We start from the raw sequence: 26,694 nt of genomic DNA, 5'->3' as shown, positions 1-26,694 counted from the left end.
TCTTTAGGAAGAATCTTGGAAAAACAAGGCAGAGGAGGAAAGCTGGAGGTTTTCAAGCTGCCCAAACTTCTGGTTACATGTAGTCATATCTGGTTGTTTTTGGGTTTTTTGTTAATATTTCCACCATTCTATCATCCTTTGCCAGGGCCAAACTGAGAGTGTGCAAAAGAGACTGATTTTTGCTCTATATCCTGAGAAATACTCATTTTTCAAACTGAAAATTACATCCCCCAGAAGACTGGAGGTGGGGAAGGAATGCTAAAAAAAAAAAAAAAAGTACAAGTATTTTACAGTCATATTTGCATTTTTAAAATTAATTCAGCTGTGGAAAGGAATGTCTGAGAAATGAATGAAAAATTCACAGCAATTGCAGCAAAATTTCCAGATTAAAAAAAAAAAAAATAAAAGTAACTTTTGGCAGAGGCATTGGGTCCATAATGATAATTTTATAATTATTAACAATATTATTTCCAAAATCCTGCCCAAGTGGAAGCTTGGGATACATTGCCCTGTATTCCCCCCATAGCCTCAATTCTGGCATTCCTCCCTCCCCAAAATGTCACATTAAATACTCAAATAATCATTTAAATATTAAAATTAATAATCAAATGATCATCCCTTTTGGGATCTTTTGGTGATTATTGCTGAGATGGGCCTTAAAGTGAAATTACATCTTTTAGCTCAAAAAAATTGCCCATTTTTGCAAGAAATTAGCTTAAAACTGCAAGGAATTATATCAGTGGGGTTATATTGTTATTATTAATTTCATTATTTTACTATAAGGGCAGCAGTGGTGCTCACCTTGAATTTTAGCAAAGGCTGCATCAAAGCACCAAAAACCAGAAATATTTAGAAAGAAAAAGATAAAAAAATTCCTTTTGGTCCTTCATGATATTTTTAAATTTTTCCCCTTTTTTTAATGGAAAAGAGTGACTGCATAAGTTTGGGGAAGATGCTAAATTGGGGGGGCAGTTGCAACAAACTGAAAAATCGCATTTTTTCCTGTTGAACCACTGTCTTGGTTTGAAGGACAGGTGTCTGCTAATAAAGGCAGAAGCTTTTCTTTGAAATGGAGAATATAAACACCTTTCTTCTAAATTATTATTAGGATTTTGAAATTAAGGAGCTTTCAGGCAAAGATAAAAAAGGTGCAGGTTTTTTTCTAAAGGTTTAGACATGATGCGAAAAGCTCCGGTGACATTTCTGGCCACATCAACCCAACACAACCACTGAAATAAAATCATAGGGAGGGTGAAAAACAACAAAACAAGCTTTCATGGTGCAACTGGTGTATTTTTTTTTTTTTTTTTGTGCAGGAAATGCTGCAGAGCTCCCCAGCAGCAATGCCTCCAGCCTCCAACCCCCCCGCCGGCATCGTGGTGCCCGCGCTGCCCCCGGCCAGCCTGGCCATGGGCACTGGCAGCAGCTCACCTGCCGTGCCAGGTAGGCACTGGGGACACTGCAGGGAGTGCTGGGCAGGGGGATTTGGGATGTTAGGACCCCCCACATGTGGTTTATTTTCCATAGGTGGAGCATTGTACCAGCCTGTGACGATGGTGACGTCGCAGGGCCAGGTGCTCGCCCAAGCCATCACCCCTGGTGCCCTGCAGATCCCCAGTGCCCAGGTAAGGCTTTCCCACTGGATTGGAGCACAAACTTTGCACTGCAGCAGGCAGCATCCCCCCCATTTCTCCAGAAATTCAGTCCTGGGAGTGCAGGCAGCATCCCCCCATTTCTCCAGAAATTCAATCCTGGGAGTGCAGGCAGCATCCCTCCATTTCTCCAGAAATTCAATCCTGGGAGTGCAGGCAGCATCCCCTCATTTCTCCAGAAATTCAATCCTGGGAGTGCAGGCAGCATCCCTCCATTTCTCCAGAAATTCAATCCTGGGAGTGCAGGCAGCATCCCTCCATTTCTCCAGAAATTCAATCCTGGGAGTGCAGGCAGCATCCCCCCATTTCTCCAGAAATTCAATCCTGGGAGTGCAGGCAGCATCCCTCCAATTTCTCTGGGAGTGCAGGCAGAATCCCCTCATTTCTCCAGAAATTCAATCCTGGGAGTGCAGGCAGCATCCCCCCATTTCTCCAGAAATTCAATCCTGGGAGTGCAGGCAGCATCCCCCCATTTCTCCAGAAATTCAATCCTGGGAGTGCAGGCAGCATCCCCTCATTTCTCCAGAAATTCAATCCTGGGAGTGCAGGCAGCATCCCCTCATTTCTCCAGAAATTCAATCCTGGGAGTGCAGGCAGCATCCCTCCATTTCTCCAGAAATTCAATCCTGGGAGTGCCTTAAATTTTTAATTAGCAAGAAACGTTGATTAAACCCATCTGCCAGGTGCCTTTGGGGTACCTAACACATTCTAGACTTAAGAATTTATAACAAGGCTTATATTATTGTTATAAAATATTACAGCATGTAATAATAATGTACCTAATATTATTTCTTGCAGTATATAACATGCAACAATATCTGTTATTTGTAATGTTGTATGTGATACATTTGTAATGTTATTTGTGATAGAACATTCTGGTTTATTCTGTAAGCTTTATTATCTACTGTGTACTGTACATATTGTATATTCTATAGTCTATATTAATTTTATATATTTATAGTCTATATTAATTTGATATAGGATAGGATAGGATAGGATAGGATAGGATAGGATAGGATAGGATAGGATAGGATAGGATAGGATGGGACAAATATTATAGATCTCAGATATTTTATATATTTTATTCTATTCTATTCTATTCTATTCTATTCTATTCTATTCTATTCTATTCTATTCTATTCTATTCTATTCTATTCTATTCTATTCTATTCTATTCTATTCTATTCTATTCTATTCTATTCTATTCTATTCTATTCTATATTATGATATATTATAGATCTGGGATCACTGGCATTGCCTGTCCAGCACAGCAATCATGACTCTTGTGGGAAAGGCTCATTTTTAGGTCTTCTTTCTGAATTTGAGGATATATTCCAGCCATTTGCTCTGGTTTTATTCCATTTTTTTTCCTCCCTGACATTGCAATGGGTTATGCAATGATCCCTGCATTCTTGCAGTGAGACAATGATTTGGAGCAGAACTGGATTTATTGGCACAACTTGTCTTCCCAACCCTTATTCCCCAGGAATTTAGGAAAAAAAAAATCATAAATATCTGTAACACTGCTTCCTGGGGGCAGAGCAGCAGAAATTCACCCCCATTATTTCTGAAATGCCCCATTTTAATTTCAGGAACCTCTTATAAAACAATCAATAAACAGCAGTTTGGAAAGGAGTGGCACCTCCCTGGCAGTTTTTATTTATTTGAGCAATGCTTAAAATTTTTCTTTCTATAATATCTCTGCTTTTCAGGTTTAAATCTTGCAGGAAAACCCTCTGTGGTGGGAAAAAACATGTGCACAGGGAATATTGGGGCAGGGAGAGAGCCTGGACAAGCACCTTCAGATGCTCTTCCTGTGCCACTGGCATGATTTATTCAGCTGGAGCCCAGGGGAATCACAGGCACCTGCTGGCCTGATGTTTAATTCATCCAGGAGAAGTGTTTTGATGAAGACTTGGGGAAAAAAAAAAATCCCTTTTTAACTCAAGTGCTTAGATTTCAGTTTGGTTCCTGAATCCTCATTAAAACTTCTCTTGCAGCAAGATGCTTCTTTTTAATTTCTGGGGGGCAAAAAGCAAATTGTGGCTCAGTGGGCATCTCCCTCCTTGTGGTGGGAATCAGCTGGGTGAGGAACATGGGTTTGCAAGGGGTTGGTGAGTGGTAGGGAAAATGAGAAAATCATCTTTTTATGAGGTTTGGGGTTTATTTTTTTCAGGTAAAAGTGTTTTCCTCCTAAAGCACATTGAAATTGGTGGTGGTGTCATCACCACACCCCCCAGCAGTGCCATTACCCCTTGCAGAGCATTGACCAGAAAAAAAAAAGAAAAAAAAAAAAAAGAAGAAAGAGATAAAAGATACAGATCCTGGGATAAAAATCTATATTTATGCAGATTTTGAGGAGCAGGAAATGGGTTTTGGATGCTGCTATAAGTGCCAGGTTTTTTTCACTCATCCCACTCCCATTTTAGGTTGATTTTGCTCATTTTTTTGGATTGCCCATCACCATTTCCAACCAATTCTCTCCCTATCTCTTTTCTCCTGTCAGGTGAACCTGGATCTCACCTCCCTCCTTGATGGTGAGGACAAGAAGTCCAAGAACAAGAGGGGAGTCCTGCCCAAACACGCCACCAACATCATGCGCTCGTGGCTCTTCCAGCACCTCATGGTGAGCACACAGCCACCCAAACCCCCTGCAGGATGGGCAAAAAAAGGACAAAAACCCCAGAAATCCTCAAATCCAAGTGGTGGTTTGTCTGTGTTTGTGTTTGGAGGTGCAAAGTGGTGGGAGTGTTTTGGTGAGGAAAAAAATATTCCCTAAGGCAAGAAGAAGCGTCCAATTCCAGAAGGGGATTCCCATGATTTTTGAACATTTTTTTTGCTTTTAACAGCTCCAAAATATGATTTCCTAGCAAGCTGGAATGTGAGAGCTGCTCACAGGTAGCACATCAGCCAGCAGTCCAAGCTCAGAATTGCAAAATCACCCTGTTTTGGGGACTGGAGGGAAGGGAGAGGAAGCTTAGATGCAAACTGGATATTTTTGTGCATGAGGAGTTCTCTCTCATCAGCAGGGCTGGGAGAAGGGCAAAAAGCCAAAAATCCCACATTTTTTCCTGCATAATTCAGCCAAGAAATCACTTGGAAACTGGTTGCAAAAGCTGGTTCTCCAGGAAGTCAGAGTGGGAGATCCCCAAAGCATCAGTAACACAGAAGGTAACAGCTCCAAGGAGCAACTTGTGTTAAAATCAGCCAGGACATGAAGCAGAAGCAGGTTGGGAACTTCCCAGCTTTTTTTTTTTTTTTTTTTTTTAAGGAAAATTCTGGATTCCACATTTACCAATGACCATCACTGGAAAACTGCTAGAGTTTAAAAAAAACACTAAAACCATTTTCCTTCAAGGAAAAGCATTTGATGGAAAGGTTTGGAAAAGCCTTAAATGTACCCAGGGAAATCCTGATGCTCTTGGATACTACAAATGCAAGAAGCCACCAAAAAAAAAAAAAAAAAAATCAGCCTGTCATTATTTGATGACATCTTGCATGCAGGGATGTAATCTTGCTACCCCATCTCTCTTTTTTTCCAGCACCCCTACCCCACAGAGGATGAGAAGAGGCAAATTGCTGCCCAAACCAACTTGACCCTCTTGCAAGTCAACAACTGGTGAGCAGATACTGGTAGCCCACACCATCATTTTGGTGGCTTTAGGACATTTTCACCCTTTTTTGGTGCTTTAAAATGCTTTTTTTGGGGGTGACTTGGGTGGTTAAGCTGATTCTTGGGGTGTCCTGCACAGAGCCAGGAGTGATCCTGGTGAGTCCTTCCAACTCACCATATTCTGATTTTTTGTGACTCTGGGGTTTCTGGGAGATGAGCTTGGCTGTGTTTAATGTCAGCACTGCATTGCAAGGTCTCAGTGCCCTCTCCTGGCAAATCCAGCATGCAGCATTCTCCCAGCTCAGCAGGAAAAATTCATGTCGAGCTACAATGTCCCACAAGCAAATAAAAACACACCCATGAAACAGCTTTCTCAAAGCATTATTATTATATTGCAACTCACTGGTTTGCTGCAATGCTGTTTGAACCCCTTACTGGTGTAACAGCTGCTCATTGAGTGCTGCTCTTCCCCTGGCAGGTTCATCAACGCCCGGCGGCGCATCCTGCAGCCCATGCTGGACGCCAGCAACCCCGAGCCAGCCCCCAAAGCCAAGAAAATCAAATCCCAGCACAGGCCCACGCAGAGGTTCTGGCCCAACTCCATCGCTGCCGGCGTGCTGCAGCAGCAGGGGGGCAATGCAGGCACAAATCCTGATGGTAAGGACATGCCACAGTGTCCCCTGTCCTTTCAGGGATAAATACTGATGGTGAGGGCATTCAGGGACAAATCCTGATGGTAAGGACCAGTCTCAGTGTCCCCTGTCCTCTCAGGGACAAATCGTGATGGTAAGGACCAGTCTCAGTGTCCCCTGTCCTCTCAGGGACAAATCCTGATGGTGAGGATCACCCCCAGTGTCCTCTGTCCTCTCAGGGACAAATCCTGATAGTGAGGACATTCAGGGACAAATCCTGATGGTAAGGATCAGTCTCAGTGTCCCCTGTCCTCTGAGGGACAAATCCTGATGACAAGCACCAGTCTCAGTGTCCTCTGCCCTTCCAGGGACAAATCCTGATGGTAGGGACATGCCCAGTTGTCCTCTGAGGGACAAATCCTGATGGTGAGGACATCCCCAGTGTCCTCTGCCCTTTCAGGCACAAATCCTGATGGTAATAATCAGCCCCAGTGTCCCCTGTCCTCTGAGGGACAAATCCTGATGGTAAGGACATCCCCAGTGTCCCCTGTCCTTCCAGGAAGGAGTCACCATGTGTTAATTGTGGGAGCCCAGGGCATACCCCTGACCTCCTTGGGAGTCTCAAAACCCCCCTGGTGAAGGTCTCAAACACCCCTGAGTGAGACCCTGTCGTCCCTGGGTGGGCAGTGACATCTGGCATCCCTGGGTGGGCAGTGACATCTGGCATCCCTGGGTGGGCAGTGACATTAATTATGGCCTTAATTGGTAATTTCTAGGGATCTTTATGTGGGGAAGTACAGGAGGTGGCTCATGCAAGAAGGTTCCTGCAGTTGGTCACCACAGTGATAGTCACTCACTATGGGGCACAGCTTGGGTCATCTGAGGAGCTGGGGAAGGGAGGGAGGGGAAATGTGGAAAGATGGACATGAGAAGACAGATGGAGACAAAATGGGAAGAGAGAAGATGAAGAGAAAATAGATGAGGAAAATGAAGAGGTGATGATGATGAAGAGAGATGATGAACAAAGAACTGATGAGGAAAATGAAGAGAGAAGAAAAAGAGAGAGAAGATGAAGAGAGCAGAAATGAACAAACACCAGACCAGATGAAGAGAGGGAAAGGCAGGACTTGAGAGAAGATGAAGAGAAGATCTGCCCAACTATGAGCATCTGCTTGCCCAGAACTGAGGTTCCCTGCTATTTAATGATGCACTAGCTCAAAAAATTAAGGATTGAACCTTGGGGAGTGACTGGGTAGGTGGGACACCCTGTGGGTGAAGCTCTCCAAACTTTTCACTTGAGTTATTCTTGGTTTATGCACTTGTTGTGTCCTTTGTGGATTAGCTGGGCATTCCTTATTTGTGATTTTAATTTGTGCTTTTAATTCCAGGCTCGCTCAGCATGGACAACCTGCAGCCCCTCTCCTCAGCCACTGCCACCATGGCCATGCAGCAGGCAATGCTGGCAGCACATGATGACTCCCTGGATGGCACTGAGGAAGAGGAGGAGGATGAGGAGGACGAGGATGAGATGGAGGAGGAGGAGGAAGAGGAGGAGGAGCTGGAGGAAGAGCCTGGTGGCCTCCCAGCAGCACCTGGCACTGACCTTGGTTTGGACCACAGTGACTCTCTGGAATAGCTCCTCCTGCACCCTCCCAAATCATTGACAGCACCAGATACAAAACTTCCCCCCGAAATGCAAAAAAAAAAAAGGCAAGAAGAAGGAATGAGTGAGAAAAAAGCAAACTGGCAGTGCTGGCAGAGGCCCTGGCTGCCCACAGGAGCACAGGGACCTCATGGCAGTGCATGGAAGTGAAGGACACACGTTTACAAGGCACATATTGTGGCCAGATTAATCTTTTATTTCAGGTTTTATTTTTTTCCTTTTTCCCTTCATTTTTTTGGTAAGCAAAAGCATTTTTTAGGGGAAGTTGTTTTCCCCATGTGACTGGGCAGTGGCAGGTGGGTCATTGCCACCATCCCTTGGATTTTGTGGTGCAAAGAAAAGTCAAACCAACCCCAGGACTTGATGCTTTTTGGATTTTTTTCCCCAGAAAGGTCATTCACAGGCATAAATACTGGAATGGAGGGGGAAGAAAAATAATCAGCAAGTGCAAATTCTGCTATATCTGAGGAGGGTTCAGTGCTTGACTCATGGGATTGCCCAAACCTCCCAACTTTTGCTGTGGCTGTTTGGGGACTCTGGACACAACTTTCTGGAAAAGGGAGGAAATTCCTCCCAAATCCTTTAATTTATGTGCTAAAACCTCTGCTGAATCTGGAAAAAAATCCAACTCACCCTGTTCTCATCCTTAAGGGTTGAGAGTGGATGCAGAGTTGGGGCAAAGGCTGCAGAAAGTTAAACTTTTCCAAGGCATTTTGGCACAGAATTAGTTAAAAAAGGGGAAATAATTGGTCTAAAAAAATGCAAGGTTTCACCCAAAGTTGAATGGTGATCCCCAAGAAGAAAACTCAGTATTGTTGCTTAAAAAGATAATTTCTCCCTGGTTTTATCCCTCCACATGGAACAATGTGGAGCTTTAGCCCCGTGGAGGAGGGAGCTGCCAAAACCCTGTATTTTGGGTTTTTTTAAAATTTTAAATGCTAGCAAAAGGGTGTATTTGCCTTAAAATGTGGCATGGGAGGAAATTCAAAAACAAACCAGGGCAAAAATAAAGGAATTGTCTTCTGCAGGTTCCTGCTCTAAATGTGAGATTCCAGGAGAAGGATCATTTTCTTGGTGGCTTTTTGCCCATATTGTCCTTTTTTTTTTTTTTTTTTTTTTTTTCCCTGGCTCTTGACAAAAGAGAGCTGGGATAAAAAAACACAAGTGATGCAATGGGCAGAAATGCCTATTTTTGGATACTGATCTGGCGTGAATGTAATCTGTAATTTCATAAAGGATTCATTGTAATTTAGTATTAATTCCTGGCCATTTATTATAAAGTGCTACAAGATGCACCTGTATTTTCTTGGCAGCTTCTTCCTTTGAGTGGAGAAGACCCAAAATGCAGGAATAACCCCCCAAGATGGGCAAAAACTCCCCTCATAAAATTCATTTACCCCCAAAATGGGTGGATGCACCCAAATTGCTAATTGAGTGATGTGGAGAAAATTAGATTTATACTTCCAAAACTGATGGTCCACCAAAAAATGAAAATTTTCTCCCTCAAACCATCTCCAATGGGTTTGCCCACTAATAAATGATACACCCCCAAACCAGTGATGCACACCCCAAAATGAGCTGTGTTCTCCTAAAATGAGTGATTCTCTCCCCAGAAGCTCCCCCAAAGTGTTACAGGCAACCCCAAAATGAGTGATGGTCTCCAAAAAGGAGGGATGCTCCTCAGAATCAAATGATGACCCAAAAGGGGCTAATCTCTCCCAGAAATTAGTGGTTCTCCCCCAAAAATGGGTGTTCACCCCAAAAGGAATTGTATTCTCCAAAACTTCTCTCCTAAAATGAGTGACACACCCCCAAAAGATGCTGTCCCAAACTGGTCCTGGAAATGAGTGACTCTCCTCAAAATAAGTGATTTCCTCCAAAATGACTGAATTTGACAACACTCTCCAAAAATGAGCAACCACCTCCAAATTAGACACTCTTCCCCAAAATGAGTGACAAACCCCAAAACAGAGCAATTCTCCCCCAAACAGAAGCAATGGAAGCTCTCCTGTCCCTTCATGAGCCATTCCTTAATAATGGGTTGATTTTCTGGGTGATGTTTGCACAATTTTTAGCAGAAAATTGTGCAAAAATGGAAAAAACCCCTGAGAATGGAATTTAATCTGAATGTTGCCCCTCTGATGGCTCTGAGCACCCAGCAGCTCGTTAACCAGAAATTTGTGTTTTTTATACATCCCAGAATATTTGTGAGCACTGCAGGTAAGTGTGTTGGGGTTTTTCTGCTTAAAAACATCATTTTCTTACCAAAACAGTTGCAAAGCACCACCAGGAGCAAGGGGGCACACAGACACTGGACACCAGTTGCCTAATTAACATAAGGAATTCTTTATTCCCAGCTGTGCAAAGGGGGAGGTGTGGGGTGGGGCAGCCACGGGTGGGTGTGACCCTTTTTCCTCGGGTTTGGCCCCGTTTTGGGGTGGGAGTGTGGGGGCAGCACCACGTCAGGTCGGGCAGAGCACTGCAGAGAGAGAGACACAGAGAGAAAGAGAGAGGGTGGGGCACATATGGGGGGCACTGGGGGGCAGTGAGGCAGGAGCATGCACAGGTAGGGGGAGAAGCAGGAATGCAGGAAGATGCACTGGGATGCACAGAGATGCAGGAGGATGAACTGGGATGCAGGAGGATGCACTGGGATGCACAAAGATTCAGGTAGATGCATAGTGATGCAGGAGGATGCACAGGGATGAAGGAGAATGCATTGGAATGCAGGAAGATGCACAGGGATGCACAGAGATGCAGGAGGATGCACTGGGATGCACAAAGATGCAGGAGGATGCACAGGGATGCATGAGGATGCACTGGAATGCAGGAGGATGAACAGGGATACAGAAGGATGCACAGGGATGCAGGAGGATGCAAAAAGATGCAGGAGGATGCACGAGTGTGCAGGAGGGTGCACAGGGATGCTGGGGATGTATTGGAATGCAGGAGGGTGCACTGGAATGCATGAGAATGCACAGGGATGCTGGGGTTGTACTGGAATGCAGGAGGATGCACAAGTGTGCAGGAGGGGCAGTGAAATGTATAAAGATGCACAGGGATGCATGAGAAGGCACCATGATCCATGAGCAAGCACAGGGATGTACAAGGATGCAGGATGATGCATTGGGATGCATGAGGATGCACAGGGGAGCAGGAGGATGCACTGTGGTCCATGAGGATGCACAGAGATGTACAAGGATGCAGGAGGGTGCACACGTGTACATGGGGATGCACTGGAATGCATGAGGATGCACTGGGATGCACAAGTGTGCAGGAGGGTGCACAGAAATGCATGAGGATGCACAAAGATGCAGGAGGATGCACTGTGATCCATGAGCATGCACAGGGATGTAGAAGGATGCAGGAGGATGCATTGGAATGCATGAGGATGAAGGAGGATGCATTGTGACCCATGAGCATGCACAGGGATGCAGCAGGATGCAAGAGGATGCACAAGGATGCATGAGATGCATTGGAATGCAGGAGGATGCACAAGGATGCAGGAGGATGAACAGGGATGCAAGAGGATGCAGAAGGATACATTGGAATGCAGGAGGATGCACAAGGATGCAGGAGGATGCATTGTGATCCATTAACATGCACAGGGATGCAGGATGATGCACAAGGATGCAGAGGGATGCAGGAGGATGCAGAGGGATGCAGGAGGATGCACCATGATCCATTAACATGCACAGGGATGCAGAAGGATGCAGGAAGATGCATAAGTGTGCATGGGGATGCACTGGAGTGCACAATGCAATGCTGCATGGTAACACAGGCCTGCACTGGCTGCATGGATGGACAGTGGTGCCCAAGGACACACAAGTGGGGCCAGGACAGCCAGGTGGGCACAAGGTGCACGAGTGTGCTCCATGTGCACAAGGGGGCAGGGGCAGAGAGGCTGCACAAGTGTGAATGAGGCTCCTGAGAACAGGAGGAGGCACAGATGCTGCACAGGGGATGCAGAGGAACATGTAAGGGATGCACAAGGAATGCACACACAGAGCAGTGCACAGAAAAAACACAAAGGACACATGAGGGCTCAGGAGGATGCACAAGAAGGGGGTGGGAGATGCACAGGGATGCACAAGGATGTCTGGGAGATGCAAGGAAGATGGATAGGGATGGCCAAGGGAGGCAGAGGATGGTGCCTGATGGAATGTGGGGTGCACAGAGGGTGATGATGCTGTGTGGATGAAGCAGATGGGCCTCAGGATGAGGCAGGAAGCTGCACAAGGATCTCCAGAGGTGTGGCAGAACAGGAGAGCTGCACAAAGAATGCCTGGGGGATGTGCAGGAGATGCACCTGGGCTTCCTGAGGATGTGTGGAGGATGCAGGAGGAGTGACACAGGATGTGTCTGGGATTCTCTGAGGAGGCACAGGATGCAAAAGGGACGAATGGGGGATGGGCAAGGGATGCACACAGGATGCACTGGAGAGGCAGGGGGATGCAGAGGGGTCTGTGGTGGAGGCACAGAGCTGCAGGGTGAGTGTGTGCCCAGGGGAGCAGGTACCTTTGAGGATGTAATCCGTGAGCAGAGTGGGCACCTTCTCATTCCCCTCCTTCATGGCAAACAGGACTGTGAGGGAGAACAAAGCTGTGAGCCTGGCCCTGCTGCCCCCAAAATGTCCCTTTCCCCCCCAGACCAGCCCCACAGCTGCTGTACAATTACCCCATACAGTTAGTGCAGCAGGCCTGGGAACATAAAACAAAAAGGACTTTCATCCCTAATTATCCAGCCTGAGGCAATGCAGAATGGGTGATTTACCCCCAAATCAACCCATTAAAAGGAGCAAAACTGGGGGGAGGTGTTGGCTGCCAACCAGCTGTGCTGCAGTGATCCAAACCAGGGATTTTCCCCACCAGGTGGGTTTGTTGCAATGATGATGCAACATGGGTAGGAGCATCTACAATTTCCCATGCTGCAATGATGCAAAAAATCCCCCAAACTGGTTGTGCTGCAATGATACCCCAAACTGCAGCCACTGAAGCAAAGCAAAATGTGCCTTTGTGTCCCCAAAACACGTGATGCTGACCCAAACCAGCAGCTTGAATGAATACTCACTGTTGGTGAGCATCTGCAGGTCCTCAACAGAGGGTGGTGAGCCCTTCTTCTCATAGGGAATCACTGTGTTCAGGTACTGCAAAAAACAAAAGCCACCCCAAAAAAACACCCAGGTGGCACAAAACCACCTGGTTATTGCACTGCTTTGAGACAAATCACCCCAAATTTAGGCAAAAATAGAGTATTTCTGCAGAATTCCTGCAATTTAATTTGCAGGTATTTTGGGGAGTGTTGAAATAACTGGGTGTTGCAACCTCCAACCAAATCTATCCCTCCTCAGGGAGGATTTTTTGGGGTGAAACCAGGTAATGTTTCCAAGAGAGATTATCAGGGTGTCAGGGATAGAGCAGTGTTGTAAAATCAAAAAACATTTTAAAAGGGGGTTGGGGGAATGCAGGGGAATGGGGAGTGCAGGAATGAGTGAAAACAAACAGATTTGGGCTTTTTTTTTGTGGAAAAAAGGGCACCTGCTTCTCGTTGGTGGTAGGACCAAAAGTCTGGCGCAGGCCGGATTGCAGGATGCTGGAGATGCCCTCCATGCTGAAACGCTGGGGGGACAACGTGGGACCCTGTCACCTCCAGGGACAGCCACATCACCTGTGGCACCTCCTCTGGCACCAGCACCCCCACAGCTCCCTGACTCCCACATCCACCCCTGCCCAGATCCCAGCACCTGCTCCATACCCCCATCCCACATCCCCCTGTCCCACATTCCCCCCGTCCCTGCTCCATGATCCCCTGTCCTGTGTCCTTCCCATGCCCTGTCCCATGCCCCTCTGCCCCATCCTGTCACTATTCCCATCCCACCTTGATCCATCCATTCCATTCCATTCCATTCCATTCCATTCCATTCCATTCCATTCCATTCCATTCCATTCCATTCCATTCCTCTTTCTCTCTTCTCTTCTCTCTTCTCTTCCATCATCCCATCCCATCCCGCCTTGATCCATTTCTATTCTATTCTATTCTATTATATTCTATTCTATTCTATTCTATTCTATTCTATTCTATTCTATTCTATTCTATTCTATTCTATTCTATTCTATTCTATTCTATTCTATTCTATTCTATTCTATTCTATTCTCTCCCATCCCATCCCCATCCCCATCCCCATCCCCATCCCCATCCCCATCCCACCCGGCTCCGCGCTCCCCCGCGCACCTTGCGGGGCATGTGGCTGCCGCGCTCGGAGCCCTTGGTGCCCTGCATGCTCAGCCCCTTGTCCCTGCGGCGGCGCCGGGCGGCCTCTCTCTGCTCTCGCTGCTCGCCCTGCACGGCCAGCAGCGCCCCGATGAACGCCGTCTTCACCTCCTTCTCGAAGGCCAGCTCGTCCCGCCGCGCCAGCTGCGCCACCAGCTCGGCCGAGAGCGCCCGGCTGGCCGCCTCCGCCCGGCCCGCGGCCGCCAGCAGCTCCCGCGCCGAGAGCCGCCGCAGCCCTGCGGGACACGGCCGTGTCCGCCCGGGCCGCCCCAGCGCCCCCCGCCCGGCCCGGGGCCGCCAGCAGCTCCCGCGCCGAGAGCCGCCGCAGCCCTGCGGGACACGGCCGTGTCCGCCCGGGCCGCCCCAGCGCCCCCCGCCCGGCCCCGGGCTCACAGCCCGTCCAGCCCGCCCGCGGGTACTCCCTGTGCCGCGCTCGCCGCCCCCCAGGGGACAGTTCCTGCCCGGTGTGCCATCCAGCCCTGCCCTCTGGCTGTGTGAAGCCATTCCCTGTGTCCTGTCCCTCCATCCCTGCTCCAAATTCCCCCTCCAGCTCTCCTGGAGCCCCTTTAGGTGCTGGCAGGGCTCTGAGCTCTCCCCAAACCCTTTTCTTGTGCACCCCCAGCTCTCCCAGCCTGTCTCCACAGCCTTTGGAGCATCTCCACGGCCTCCTCTGGGCTTGCTGCAGCCAGTGCCATGCATGGGGAATGCCTGGAGCAGTCAGTGAACCCCCAGTGCAGTCAGAGAAACGCACACTGCAACATCAAAATGCATCTCGTGCTGAGCAAGATGTGCTCTGCATTTTCTGAGACACCAAGAGAGAAACCTGCTGTGCAATTTCTGATCTGCTCAGCACCACAAACCACGTGCCCAGAGCAATTAAGGAACTTCCTGACATGCAGAGTGCACTCAGTGACACTCACAGTGCAATTAGTGACAGGCAGGGTGTGATTGGTGACCTGTATGGTGCAACCAGTGACATGTATGGTGCAATTACTGACATGCATCGTGCAATTAGTGACATGTATGGTGTGATTACTGACATGCATGGTGCAATTAGTGACATGCACAGTGCAATTAGTGACATGGTGTGATTAGTGCACGGTGTGATAAAGAGCAGCACAATCAGTGAAGTGCCTGGGCTTGTTGGTGACACAGCCCATGGCACCAGTGACAAATCTCATGTGCATGGAACACCCCATGCAGAACACAAAGGCTCCTGGTGACCCCCACGTGCCTTTCCACACCACAAGCCACATCCCTGTGTTCTTCACAGTTTTTGCCAAGAGCCCTTCTGGCCAAGTCCCAGAGCAAGCCAGCACTGAGGCCTGGAGAGACTCAGTTGTCCAATTTGGTTGGAATTGTCCCCAAAAAGTGACTGGCCTGGGCTTTGCTGGCCATACCTTCGTGGGAGCAGTTGTTGTTGAGGGCAGGGGAGAAAGCATGCAGCTCCTGCAGCACGATGGGCTCCGTGCCCCCACCACCTTTGCCTTCAGCATCAGCCTTGCTTTCCTCCTCCTCATCCTCCTCCTCCTCCTCTTCCTCCTCCCCCTCGGGGTCAGCCTCAGGGTCAGGTGAGCTCTGCATGAGCTCCTCCAGCTCCTCGATGACCTGTGGGGCATCAGGGACCTGCATGTGCAGCTGCACACCTTGTGTGCACTGAGCACCCCAAACATGCTGCACCTGCATCCTACCTGCACCTTGTGTGCACTGAGCACCCCAAACATGCTGCACCTGCATCCTACCTGCACCTTGTGTGCACTGAGCACCCCAAACATGCTGCACCTGCATCCTACCTGCACCTTGTGTGCACTGAGCACCCCAAACATGCTGTACCTGCATCCTACCTGCACCTTGTGTGCACTGAGCACCCCAAACATCCTTCACCTGCATCCTACCTGCACCTTGTGTGCACTGAGCACCCCAAACATGCTGCACCTGCACCTGTCCTGCACCTGCACCCACACCTGCAGCTGCTCCCTTCATCCTTCACCTGCATCTCCATCCTCCATCTGCAGCCTGCTCCCTCCCTCCTCCATCCTTTATTAGCACTCTGCATCCTCCCCTTCAGCCTGCGTCTGCATTCTGCTCCCCTCATCCTGCATCAGCACCTGCATTTACATCCACCTGTACCCTGGCTCTATTTGCATCCTGCATCTGCATCCCACACTCCCACCTACATCCAAATCCCACATCCCATGGACACTGAGCTCCTGCATCCCCATCTAAATCTGCACCCACCTCCTCCTCCTGCATCCTGTACTGGCACCTGCATCCTCTATCCTGCATCCACACCCTGCAGCTGCCTCCACATCTGCACCCTGCACCCCCCAGCTGCATCCCCCCTCTGCCCCCCACCCTTGGGTCCTCCCCCATGCCACCCCCTGTGTACAGCAGAACCTGCAGCCCCTTCCCACGTGCACCCAGGTCCCACATCAGCACCCACAGCCTACACCTCTGTCTGCATCCACAATGCAGCTCCTGCATGCCACATCCCAGGATGGTGGGACTTGGCTTTTTCTTGTGCTTTCAGCTCATGGTCTGAAAAGGGGCTGAGGTGGCCAAGCCTGGCTTTTGGAGGACATGCAGTGCTCCAGGTGCCCATGGGTACCTGCTCAGCTGTCAGCAGTGGCTCCTCGTTGATCCCAGAGTCCTGCTCACTCCTCTCAGTGAGCTCCTCCTCCTCTTCCTCCTCCTCCTCCTTCCCACCGAGCTGCAGGAGACACAGGCTGGGCAGTGGCACCACGGGCCTGGGGTGGGCACAGCCACAGCCCTGCCCTGGCACAGGGGACAGGATGGGCTGAGGGCACTGCAGGGAGGTGCTGGGTGGGCTTTGGACAGGGAAAATGAACAGGGAAGCACTGGAGGGGAGGTGCTGCAGGAGATGGATGAGATGTTGGACATGAAGAACACAGGGAGAGGTCCAGGTCTGTTGGGTGGAGGTGTTGAACACACCCAGTGGAGATGCAGGAGATGGTGGGGCTGAATGGCAGAGGGGTGATGGAGACACAGGGTGGGGACACACCAGGGAATGGATGGATGGAGATGCTGGATGAAGAAGCATCTTCTTTTTCCCCACCTTTCTAGCAGAAAATAACCAAGGAAATTCCCATCCCCCTTTAACAACAGGCTTACATCCAAATGGGTTCAATCCCGTGGATATTGGGATATTTGTACAACCCCAAAGCAGCCACTGACAGCACAAACTCACTACAAACACATTTCCTACCCCCAAAAACACCCACCCCACCCACAAAGTGGCAAAGCCCAGGGGCTAAAATGGCCATTTTGGGGTTATTTGTGCCACCCCAGTCAGAGTCTGAGCCTTGGGGCTGAGTGACAAGCACTGTCAGGGCCAGGTGGGGACAGGGGGGTCCCAGCCATACCTGGGGGTCGCTGCCATCCAGGGGCTCAGTCCCAGGGAGCTGCCAGGGCTGGGGGGAGCCCCGGGGGGCAAAGCCATCAGTCAGAGCATCCCAGACCCTGCAGGGAGGAGGGTGGTGAGTGCTGACCCCAAAATGCTGCAAAATATCCTGAAATGACCTCTAAAAATCCCACACCACCTGAAACATCCCCAAAACATCCCAAATGACATCCTGGAAAACCCCAAAAGACCCTAAAGCTTCTCAAAATAACATTGTGAAATATTGCCCTGAAATAGCCCAAAAATGCTGCCCCAGCACCTGAGATGACCCCTAAATGTCATTTTGAAATGCTGTCAAAACACTCCAGAAGGCCACAGCAATGTCCTAAAATGTCTCTAGATGTCCCCAAATGCCACTCAAAAATCACCACGATGCCCTGAAGTGACCCAAAATATCTTAAAGCAGCCCCAAGACTCTCTGAAAGGTTCCAAAACATCTCAAAATTCTGCCCTGGAACACTCCAAACTGTCCCCAAATATTCTTCTAAACCCCAAAATGCCCCTAAAAGCTCCAAAATGTCACCCTGACATGTTCCAACCACCCAAACCCCTCATTGAAACACCCCAGAGATCCCAAAATGTCACTTTTCAATACCCAGAAATACCCTAAACCCAGAAATACCCTAAAAATGCTTTCTTAAAACACTGACCAAAAGAAGAGAAAATAGAAAATTAAAAAGGAAAAGAGGGGAAAAAAAGGAAAGGGGAAAACAGGAGAACAGAGAAAAAAGGGGTAAAGAAAAAGTGGGGGAAGAAAAATCTGGGTAAAAGGGGGGAAATGGAAGAAAAAATGGGAAAGAGGGAAAAGAAGGAAAATGGTGGGAAATGGAGAAAGAGGAAAATAAGGGGGAAAAGGAGAAAAGAGGGAATGGGAAAAGGAGGGGAAAGGCTAAAAGGAAAAATCAGGAGAAAAAGGAAATGGAGGAAAAAAGAAAATGTAAGAAAAATGGGAGAATGAGGAGAAGAGTAAAAAAAGTGGAGAAAAGGGAAGAGAAGGAGGAGAAAGAGAGAAAATTAGAAAAAATAGCTGAAAAGTGGCAACATTGAGAAAAAGGCCAAAAATGTGAGAAAAGGTTAAAAATGGGGGAAAAGGCACAGAAAGAAATTAGAAATTTTCTCTCCATCTCAGGCAAATGTCCCCATTTTCCCACCAGAAATGGTGGGTTCAGTCCATCAGAACCCTGAAAACCACCCCAAAACCATTTTCTCCCTTTTCAACCCCCAAACTGCTCATTTTTGGGATTTATTGTATTTCCCTCCTCACCAGGGTTGAACTCCCCTTTGGAATTACAGATTTCCCAAATTAACACACAAAAACGTGGATGCCAAATCTGAAATACTTATTTTTTAACAAAGCCCAGCAAATTAGCAATTATGTCCCATAAATTTGCTTTTTTTTTTTTTTAAATTTTTTCTTTTTTTCTCTGCTCTTAAAGGAGCAGCACCCCTTTAGGGCAGGCAACAACCAGCAGGGATTTCTGAGTTAATTATGGCAAGAAATGGTTAAAAACTCTGGAAATTCAGAGCCTGTGAGGCCATGGCCCCTCCCCCAGCCTGCACACAGGGCTCATTCAAAGACTAAAAAAAAAAAAAAAAGGCCTGTTTTGCCCAAAGTGACCCAAAAAAAGACACAATAAGTGGCACAAAGCAGTGACAGCCCCGGCATGCAGCCAAGCTGCATTTTGCAATGAAAAATCCATGAATTCCAGCAATTGCAAAAATCAGTTCAGCCTCAGTGGGTTTGGGGGGGGGGTAAAAAAACCAACCAAACATAAACCAACAGATTTGGGGCTTTTTTTGGGTTGAAAGCAATCCCTTTGCTTGGTGGAAAGAAGGGTTAGTAATTTTGGAATAATCCAAATTAAATGTACAAAAAATCCACTAGAAATGGGATAGTGTGCAATCATCATGAGGAGAAAGCCCAAGGATTTGCAGGAATAAATGGCATTTTGTAACAAAAGAAGGTTTTTAATGAAAATGCAGAATTTAACACAAAAGGCACAATAATAATTGGGGGAGATTTGGCAGTGGTGCAGAGGGGGTGGCAGAACTCTACTCACACTTTACTCAAGGTTTATGCTCAGCCCTGAGGTTTTCCCTGCAATGTGGTGTGGGGCACATAGACTGCTACTCCAAGGATCCTAAACTGCTACTCCAAGGATCCTACACTGCTACTCCAAGGTTCCTACACTGCTACTCCAAGGTTCCCACACTGCTACTCCAAGGATCCTACACTGCTACTCCAAGGATCCTACACTGCTACTCCAAGGATCCTACACTGCTACTCCAAGGATCTCACACTGCTACTCCAAGGATCCTACACTGCTACTCCAAGGACCTCACACTGCTACTCCAAGGGTCCCACACTGCTACTCCAAGGTTCCTAGATTGCTACTCCAAGGATCCTACACTGCTACTCCAAGGTTCCTACACAGCTACTCCAAGGATCCTACACTGCTACTCCAAGGATCCCACACTGCTACTCCAAGGATCCTACACTGCTACTCCAAGGGTCCCACACTGCTGCTCCAAGGTGCTGTATGATCACAGCACACTCCAGGGGCTGATTTGCATGTGATGGGCTCAGAGAAGACTGTAAGGAGGTGCAACAGGCCCTGGAAGGGTGTTACTCATAAGATACTACACCATTACTCTGAAGTGCTGTGAGCTGCGCTGGGAAAGGGGGGATTTCATGATTATGACAGGATGTGTGCAGGACTGAGGGTGGGCTCCTTATAGGATGCTACACAGCTACTCCAAAGATACTACAGCTACTCCAAAGATACTACAGTTACTCCACACTGCTGCGTGACTGGCTCAGGGCAGCTCTGGGGGTTCAGGGCAGTTCTGGGGGGCTCATTGCAGAGCTGGGGGGCTCATTGCAGAGCTGGGGGTCTCAGTGCACATCTGGGGGTCTCAGTGCAGTGCTGGGGGCTCAGGGCTGTGCCGGGGGTCTCAGTGCAGCTCTGGGGGCTCAGGGCTGTGCCGGGGGTCTCAGTGCACATCTGGGGCTCTCAGTGCAGTTCTGGGGGCTCAGGGCTGTGCTGGGGCTCTCAGTGCAGTTCTGGGGGCTCAGTGCAGCTCTGGGGGCTCAGTGCAGCTCTGGGGGGCTCAGTGCAGCTCTGGGGGGCTCAGTGCAGCTCTGGGGGGCTCAGTGCAGCTCTGGGGGCTCAGTGCAGCTCTGGGGGGCTCAGTGCAGCTCTGGGGGGCTCAGTGCAGCTCTGGGGGGCTCAGTGCAGCTCTGGGGGGCTCAGGGCTGTGCTGGGGCTCTCAGTGCAGTTCTGGGGCTCTCAGTGCAGCTCTGGGGGCTCAGTGCAGCTCTGGGGGGCTCAGTGCAGCTCTGGGGGGCTCAGTGCAGCTCTGGGGGCTCAGGGCTGTGCTGGGGGTCTCAGTGCACATCTGGGGCTCTCAGTGCACATCTGGGGGCTCAGTGCAGCTCTGGGGGGCTCAGTGCAGCTCTGGGGGGCTCAGTGCAGCTCTGGGGGGCTCAGGGCTGTGCTGGGGCTCTCAGTGCAGCTCTGGGGTCTCAGTGCAGCTCTGGGGGCTCAGGGCCGTGCACAGCCCATGGCTGGAGCAGGGTATTTACTCACTCCTCATCCTGCAGTCGCTCCTCCTCCTCCTGCGCCTGCAGCCGGCCCCGCACGGGCGCCAGCCCCTCGGTGGCCGCGTCGTAGTTGCGGAAGCACACGGTGAGCTTCTCGTCGAACTCCTGCACCAGGTCCTCCATGGACTTGAAGCTCATCATCTCAGCAGAGAAACTCTCCAGCTCGGCCAGCGCGGGGTCCGCGGGGCGCTGCGGGGCCCCCCCCTCGCCCGCCGGCCCCTCCTCGAACTCCTCCTCCAGGCTGACCAGGGGCGCCTCCATCCTCTCACCTGGCTGCTGCTCACCTGCGGGGACACGCACGGCTGACCAGGGGCGCCTCCATCCTCTCACCTGGCTGCTGCTCACCTGCGGGGACACGCACCGCTGCACCCCCGCCACCCGCCCAGACAAACGCTCCTCTCAGAAAATCAGCGCTTTAGTTACCTCGCTGGAAATAATTAAAAGTTAGAAGGGGGGAGTTAGCTGGAAGTTAAATAATTGATTGTCGGTCATTTTGTGTTTGCTCAGCTGTGCTCACGGTGGGAAAGGATGGGACTAGGGAGCAGATCCAAAGGAACACAGACAATGCAAGCAGAAACCCATTCTTTGGAGAATTGGACTATGCCCAGAAATCATTTGTATTGTCAGTGATAGAAAAGGTCAAGAGTTTAGGGTGAGGAAGACTCGCCTTTCTTCCTCCTTTTAAGACCCCTCCCCATGAAAACGACCCCAGACTTAATTTAAGAAGCCAATCACGCATGCTTAATAGCTATTCAAGCTAATTACCATGGGAAGTGGGGGATGGGAGGGGCTGTTATTGTGAATATGTGTTTGTTTGAATCCTTTGCCAATAAATACACTCTGTGATCATCACCTGTGATTTTGCAGTGTATTAGAGGATTACCTCTAATGAATAAACACACACTTTCTAACTTTAAATTGTTAGAGAGTTTTTTGTCCATCACAGTTGAGTATTGGTATTAGACCAGTACTCTTATTTTAGTAAATCAGCTGGGCATTGAGTTCTGCAGATTTAAAACTAATTCCAGGAGTGAAGGGGGAGAGAAGAGGTGCAGAGTTTGTTACCAGAGCCTGCACTTGCTGCCCTGCACCTTTCACACAGACTCTGCTGTGTGCAGTGGGCAGTGCACAGAGCTCTCCTCTGCTCTTGGGGAGTTTCTGGCTGGCTGAGGCAGAGAAGCTCCCTGGACTGTATTTTTCCACTTTTTATTGGAATTGTTCAAACCTACTCTGGACTAAAATCCCAGAGGAGCAGCAGGAGCTCACACCTGTAACCCACCAGGCCTGGCCTGGGCTGTGACATTTCCCAGTTCTGGAGGGACTGAGAACAGACTGAGTGAGCTGGGCTGCAGCCCATGGAAGGGACTCCTCCGAATTTGTCATCTCTTTGGAGCAGCAAGAAGTTTAAATGCTTAGTTTTGTTCATTTTTGTGCTTTGCCTGTTAAATAAACATGTTTTTTTTCCACTTCTTTTGAGGAAATATTTCCCCAAATCAGTTGGGGGAGGGACTGCTTGAATCAGAGGGACCCAATTCAGAGGTTTTCTCCCAAATTTGCACTAAACCAGGACAGGCACCAGGCTACTAACAGGTTACAACAGCCAGATCCCTGCTCCCTTCACTGCTGCTGTGCTCACTGAAACCCTACAGCCAGGGCTGTCACACAACCAAGAGTATCTCTGTAGTATCCTGGCAGGATCCCAACAGGACCTGCTACCTTCAGAAGAAATATTCTGATATTGTGGCACTATTCTAGTAGCAATTTACAAGTTGCAACAAATTGCTGACAGTGGTGCAAATAGCTCAGTGCTGCCCTGATAGAATGTAAGAAATATCATACCACTATCTATTTCCCTGAAGTGTTAGTATCTTAGTTGTACCCTTTTACTATATCACTACAAAACAAGGGGCCTGAAAGTATCAGTAATGTGACAACAATACCCCAAAAATGTGAGTGTTGCCCTGATGGCATCCCAGATACATCTTACCACACTCTTTTCTAGTGCCCTTGTAGCATTTTGGAAGCATCCTACAGATAACTGCACTTTTATCCTCAGAGCATCCTGCTGAAAACTGCCTCCTGTCCTGACAGCACCCTGGCTGCTTTGAGGGAATATTCTGCTACTATCACAGTAGTACCAGTCCTGTTGTACCCTAGTAATGACCCTGTAGTATCTTAGTAGTGCCACATTGGTAGTGAGTAGCTCAGCATCAGCTCTGGAAACACCAGCAGCAGCCTGACAGTACCTTAGTGGAGCTGTTGTAGCATCCACATAGTATCGTGAGAGTAGCTCAGTGCACCCTGGAAGTGCCTCAGTGCTGACAGCAGAGCAGCCTGTCCACATTCTAGTAAACTCTTGGCATTTCAGGAGCATCCCAGCAGCACCCTGAGAGCATCCCAGCTGTGCCTTGATAGTATTTCTATTCCAGCAGTATTACTACTGGAGATTACTGAGAATATGCCAGCAGCATCCTTGCAGCAGCCTCACAGGAAGCAAACAGTGACTTTGCAGTAAGGCAGGAACAGCCTAATGCAGCTGTGAGTGCCCCAGCTCATTCCCCCAGTGATGCTTCCCTGGGGAGGGGAGCACAAACATCCCAGCCCTGGGCTTTGAGTAGCACCTGCACTGTGTGAGTAGCACCCCCATGCAGGTGTGCCACGTGTGCCACGTGTGCCTTGAGCCCCCACACACCTGCAGCACCTTCCACGTGTGCAGGGGCAGCTGCAGGTGAGCCCATCCCTGCAGCACGAGGCTGTGGGTGCACACACACACACACCTGCACACACACACCTGGACACATCCCTGCACACACACCTGCACACACACCTGCACACACACCTGCACATGTGCCCCTGCAGCTGCATACACACACACCTTCACACCTGCACACACACACAGTCCTGCATGCACACATCTGGACACACACATCTGCACACGCACACATCTGGACAGGCACGTGCACATCTGGACACACACGCCCATCTTCGCACGCACATCCCCTTGCACAGAAGCACACACATCTGGATATGCACATCCCTTGCACACACACAGACACACACATCTGGACAGGCACACACATCTGGACAGGCACACACACGTTTGCTCACACACATCACTTGCAGGCACACACACACAAACACACACACATCTGGATATGCACACACATCTGGACATGCACATCCCTGGCACACACACACATCCCTTGCACACACACACATCTGGACACACACATCCCTTGCACACATGCACATCTGGACAGACACAAACATCCCTTGCACACATGCACATCCCTTACACACACGCACATCTGGACAGGCACAAACATCCCTTGCACACACGCACATCCCTTGCACACACACACATCTGGACAGGCACACACACATCCCTTGCACACACACACATCTGGAAGGCACACACACATCTGGACACGCACACACGCACATCTGGACAGGCACATACACATCTGGACACGCACATCCCTTGCACACACGCACACAAACACACCCGCACGCACACGGACCCGCCCTGGCCGCCGCCCCCCTCCCGCGCACACGCCGCGTCCCCAAGACCCCCCAAAACGCCCCCGCAGTGTGCGAGCGCATCCCCGCTCCCCGCCCGGCCCCCGCACCCAGCGCTCAGCACCTCAGCCCGCCGTGCACCCCCAAACCCGACCCGACCCCCCGCGCCCCCGTGCGACCCCCGCCTGCAAGGACAGCATCCCCCCTCGCCCCCCCATCCCCCGCACCTTTCATCGCCCCCCAGCCCCGCACCCACCTCCAGCCCCGCACCCCTCCCAGCCCCCCAGCCCCACCTACAGCCCCCCAGCCGCCCCAGCCCCGCACCCACCCGCAACCCCCAGCCCACCGCAGCCCCCACACCCCACCCCCTGCAGCCCCCAGCCCCCCCCGCAGCCCCCCCAGCATCACTCCCAGCCCCCGAACCCCTCGCAGCCCCTCAGCCCCGCACCCACCCCCAGCCCCAGATCCCCCTGCCGCCCCCCCAGGCCCCGCATCCCCCCTTGCCCCCCATCCCCGCACCCACCTGCAGCCCCGCATCCTCCGCGCCGCGCCGGGGGGTGCTGGGCGCGCACTGCGCAGGCGCGGGGGAGGACCGGTGACGTCACCGGGAAGGGATGCGGATGGTGGTCAAGGGAGCCGTGACGTCATCCCTCACCCCGGGGGGGCTCCATCCTTTTTTCCATCCCCAAAATTCCCTTCGAACCCCCGCCGTGTCCCTCCATTCATTTCTGCACGCGGGTCCGTGCGTGCCGGTGACGCTGAGGGAGAACGGAAAAATATAAGGGAAACCATGGAAATGACAATAGAAATTTATAGATAGGAAATACAAAAAAAAAAAGATGACATGACATAAAGGTCAAGCACATATCCAAAAATATTTTCTTTTCTAAAATATAACAATTAAAAATTACAAAATAAAAATCAAAGGAGGGAATTGGAAAATAAAAGTATTTTTCCTCTCACAAAATAAAATAGTAATCACAAGAAATGAGTAGCTTTTCATCATAATTTTCTTTCAGCTTTTATTTTTAAAATTTATTAGCAATTTAAACAATTGCTTTAGATTAATGTCGTGTATACTGGGTTGTTTTTTTGTCTTTTTGAAATCTGTGTTTATTTCACAGCCAATTGGAATATCTGGGCTTAAGCTCAGTTTCCCAGATAGGCACTGCTGCCTGCAGCTCCCTGCTCCCTCTGGTTTTCCATGCAGCAGAACAGGAGAAGGGTTTCTCTGCTGGCACGTGGCCTCAAGTTGCTCATATTAAGGAAAAAAAAAACCTCAAAAGAGTCTGTGAAATGGTTGTTCTTAAATTTAATGAAATTTTGCCAAGTCCCGGCTGGAGCATCCCCTGCTTTGGCACAGTGTCAAAGAAATCCTCGAATCCCAGGATGGTTTGGGCTGGAAAGGACCCTAGAGCTCATTTTGTTCTCAGGGCTTGGCCCAAATTGCTCCAAGTTCCATCAAACCTGGACCTGAACACTCCAGGGGATGGAGAAGGCACAGCTTTGATGGGATCCATGTGCCAGGGCCTCACCACCCTCACAGAGGAGGATTTCTTCCAAATCCCATCTGACCCTGGCATTCCCTTTGTCCTGTTCCTCAGACCCTTGTCCCAAGGCCCTCAGTGTTCCAAAGAGGCAGGATCCATCCTTCTCTGTCCTGGTTTGAAGGACAGGTGCCTGCCAAAAAAGGCAGGAGCTTCTCTTTGAAATGGAGAATGTAAACCCCCTCCCTCCAAATTATTATAATTTTCAAATTAAGGGGCTCTCAGGCAAAGATAAGAGAACAGGAATAACAGTTTTTTACTAGGAAAAATTAAAATAGAAATGCAGTATTACAAAGAAGAAACCCTGCCAGAGTCAGAATCCAAGCTGACACCCGTCAGTCAGTCAGGGTGGTGGCAGCAGTCCCATTCCATGGTGGCTGCATCCTCCTGCAGTGGCAGATGTGGTTCAGCTGGAGCAGTGCTCCTGCAGAAGGTGCAGTTTCCTCTGAAGGTCCAGGGATGATGTGGAAAGGTCTGGCTTTCCTCTGGAATCCAGTGGAAAGAAGGTGCCTTGGTGTCCAAAATGTCAGTTTTTATCTGGGTAGGAAAGGCTTGGCTCCTGCCCTGGCTGGAGCATCTCCCAGTGGGATGATGGAATTTTATCAGTCATGCCCTGGGACTCAATGGCCATGAACAGGAGATATCTCCTGGAAGGAGGATGGGCTGTGGAAAGATAAAGATGATTGCCCCAGCTGGTTTAAAGATGGCCCATTAGCAGATAATGTGTGCCAGGAGATAAAGATCACTGCCACACCCAGTTTGTAACAATGGCC

At 49.6% G+C, this 26,694-nt stretch overlaps 2 protein-coding genes across 3 annotated transcripts in view; one reads left to right on the top strand and one right to left on the bottom strand.

Moving 5' to 3' along the window:
- Positions 1–8,853, top strand: part of PKNOX2 (PBX/knotted 1 homeobox 2) — an 83,684-nt gene extending 74,831 nt beyond the window's left edge. For both annotated transcript variants that reach the window (XM_079326879.1, XM_079326878.1), the window contains 6 exons: positions 1,317–1,443; positions 1,528–1,625; positions 4,159–4,278; positions 5,195–5,271; positions 5,744–5,922; positions 7,286–8,853. In XM_079326879.1, the coding sequence (XP_079183005.1) occupies positions 1,317–1,443; positions 1,528–1,625; positions 4,159–4,278; positions 5,195–5,271; positions 5,744–5,922; positions 7,286–7,533 (849 nt within the window). In that variant the 3' untranslated portion in view covers positions 7,534–8,853. The remainder of the gene's footprint in view (positions 1–1,316; positions 1,444–1,527; positions 1,626–4,158; positions 4,279–5,194; positions 5,272–5,743; positions 5,923–7,285) is intronic.
- A 1,029-nt stretch (positions 8,854–9,882) lies between these two features.
- On the bottom strand, positions 9,883–24,954 carry FEZ1 (fasciculation and elongation protein zeta 1). The gene is made up of 10 exons (XM_079326877.1): positions 24,898–24,954; positions 20,842–21,139; positions 17,214–17,310; positions 16,439–16,540; positions 15,231–15,438; positions 13,792–14,066; positions 13,098–13,178; positions 12,631–12,706; positions 12,079–12,144; positions 9,883–10,039 (listed from the first exon to the last, which is right to left on the bottom strand). The coding sequence occupies exons 2-10, from the start codon at positions 21,114–21,116 to the stop codon at positions 10,023–10,025; spliced, it is 1,197 nt and encodes a 398-aa protein (XP_079183003.1). The 5' UTR covers positions 21,117–21,139; positions 24,898–24,954; the 3' UTR covers positions 9,883–10,022.
- Positions 24,955–26,694: the final 1,740 nt, after the last annotated feature.

This window comes from Erithacus rubecula (genome assembly GCF_903797595.1).
Source record: "Erithacus rubecula genome assembly, chromosome: 25".
Taxonomy (NCBI): Eukaryota; Metazoa; Chordata; class Aves; order Passeriformes; family Muscicapidae; genus Erithacus; species Erithacus rubecula.
The sequence above is the reverse complement of the archived record's forward strand: the minus strand, read 5'-3'. Positions and strand labels throughout refer to the sequence as shown.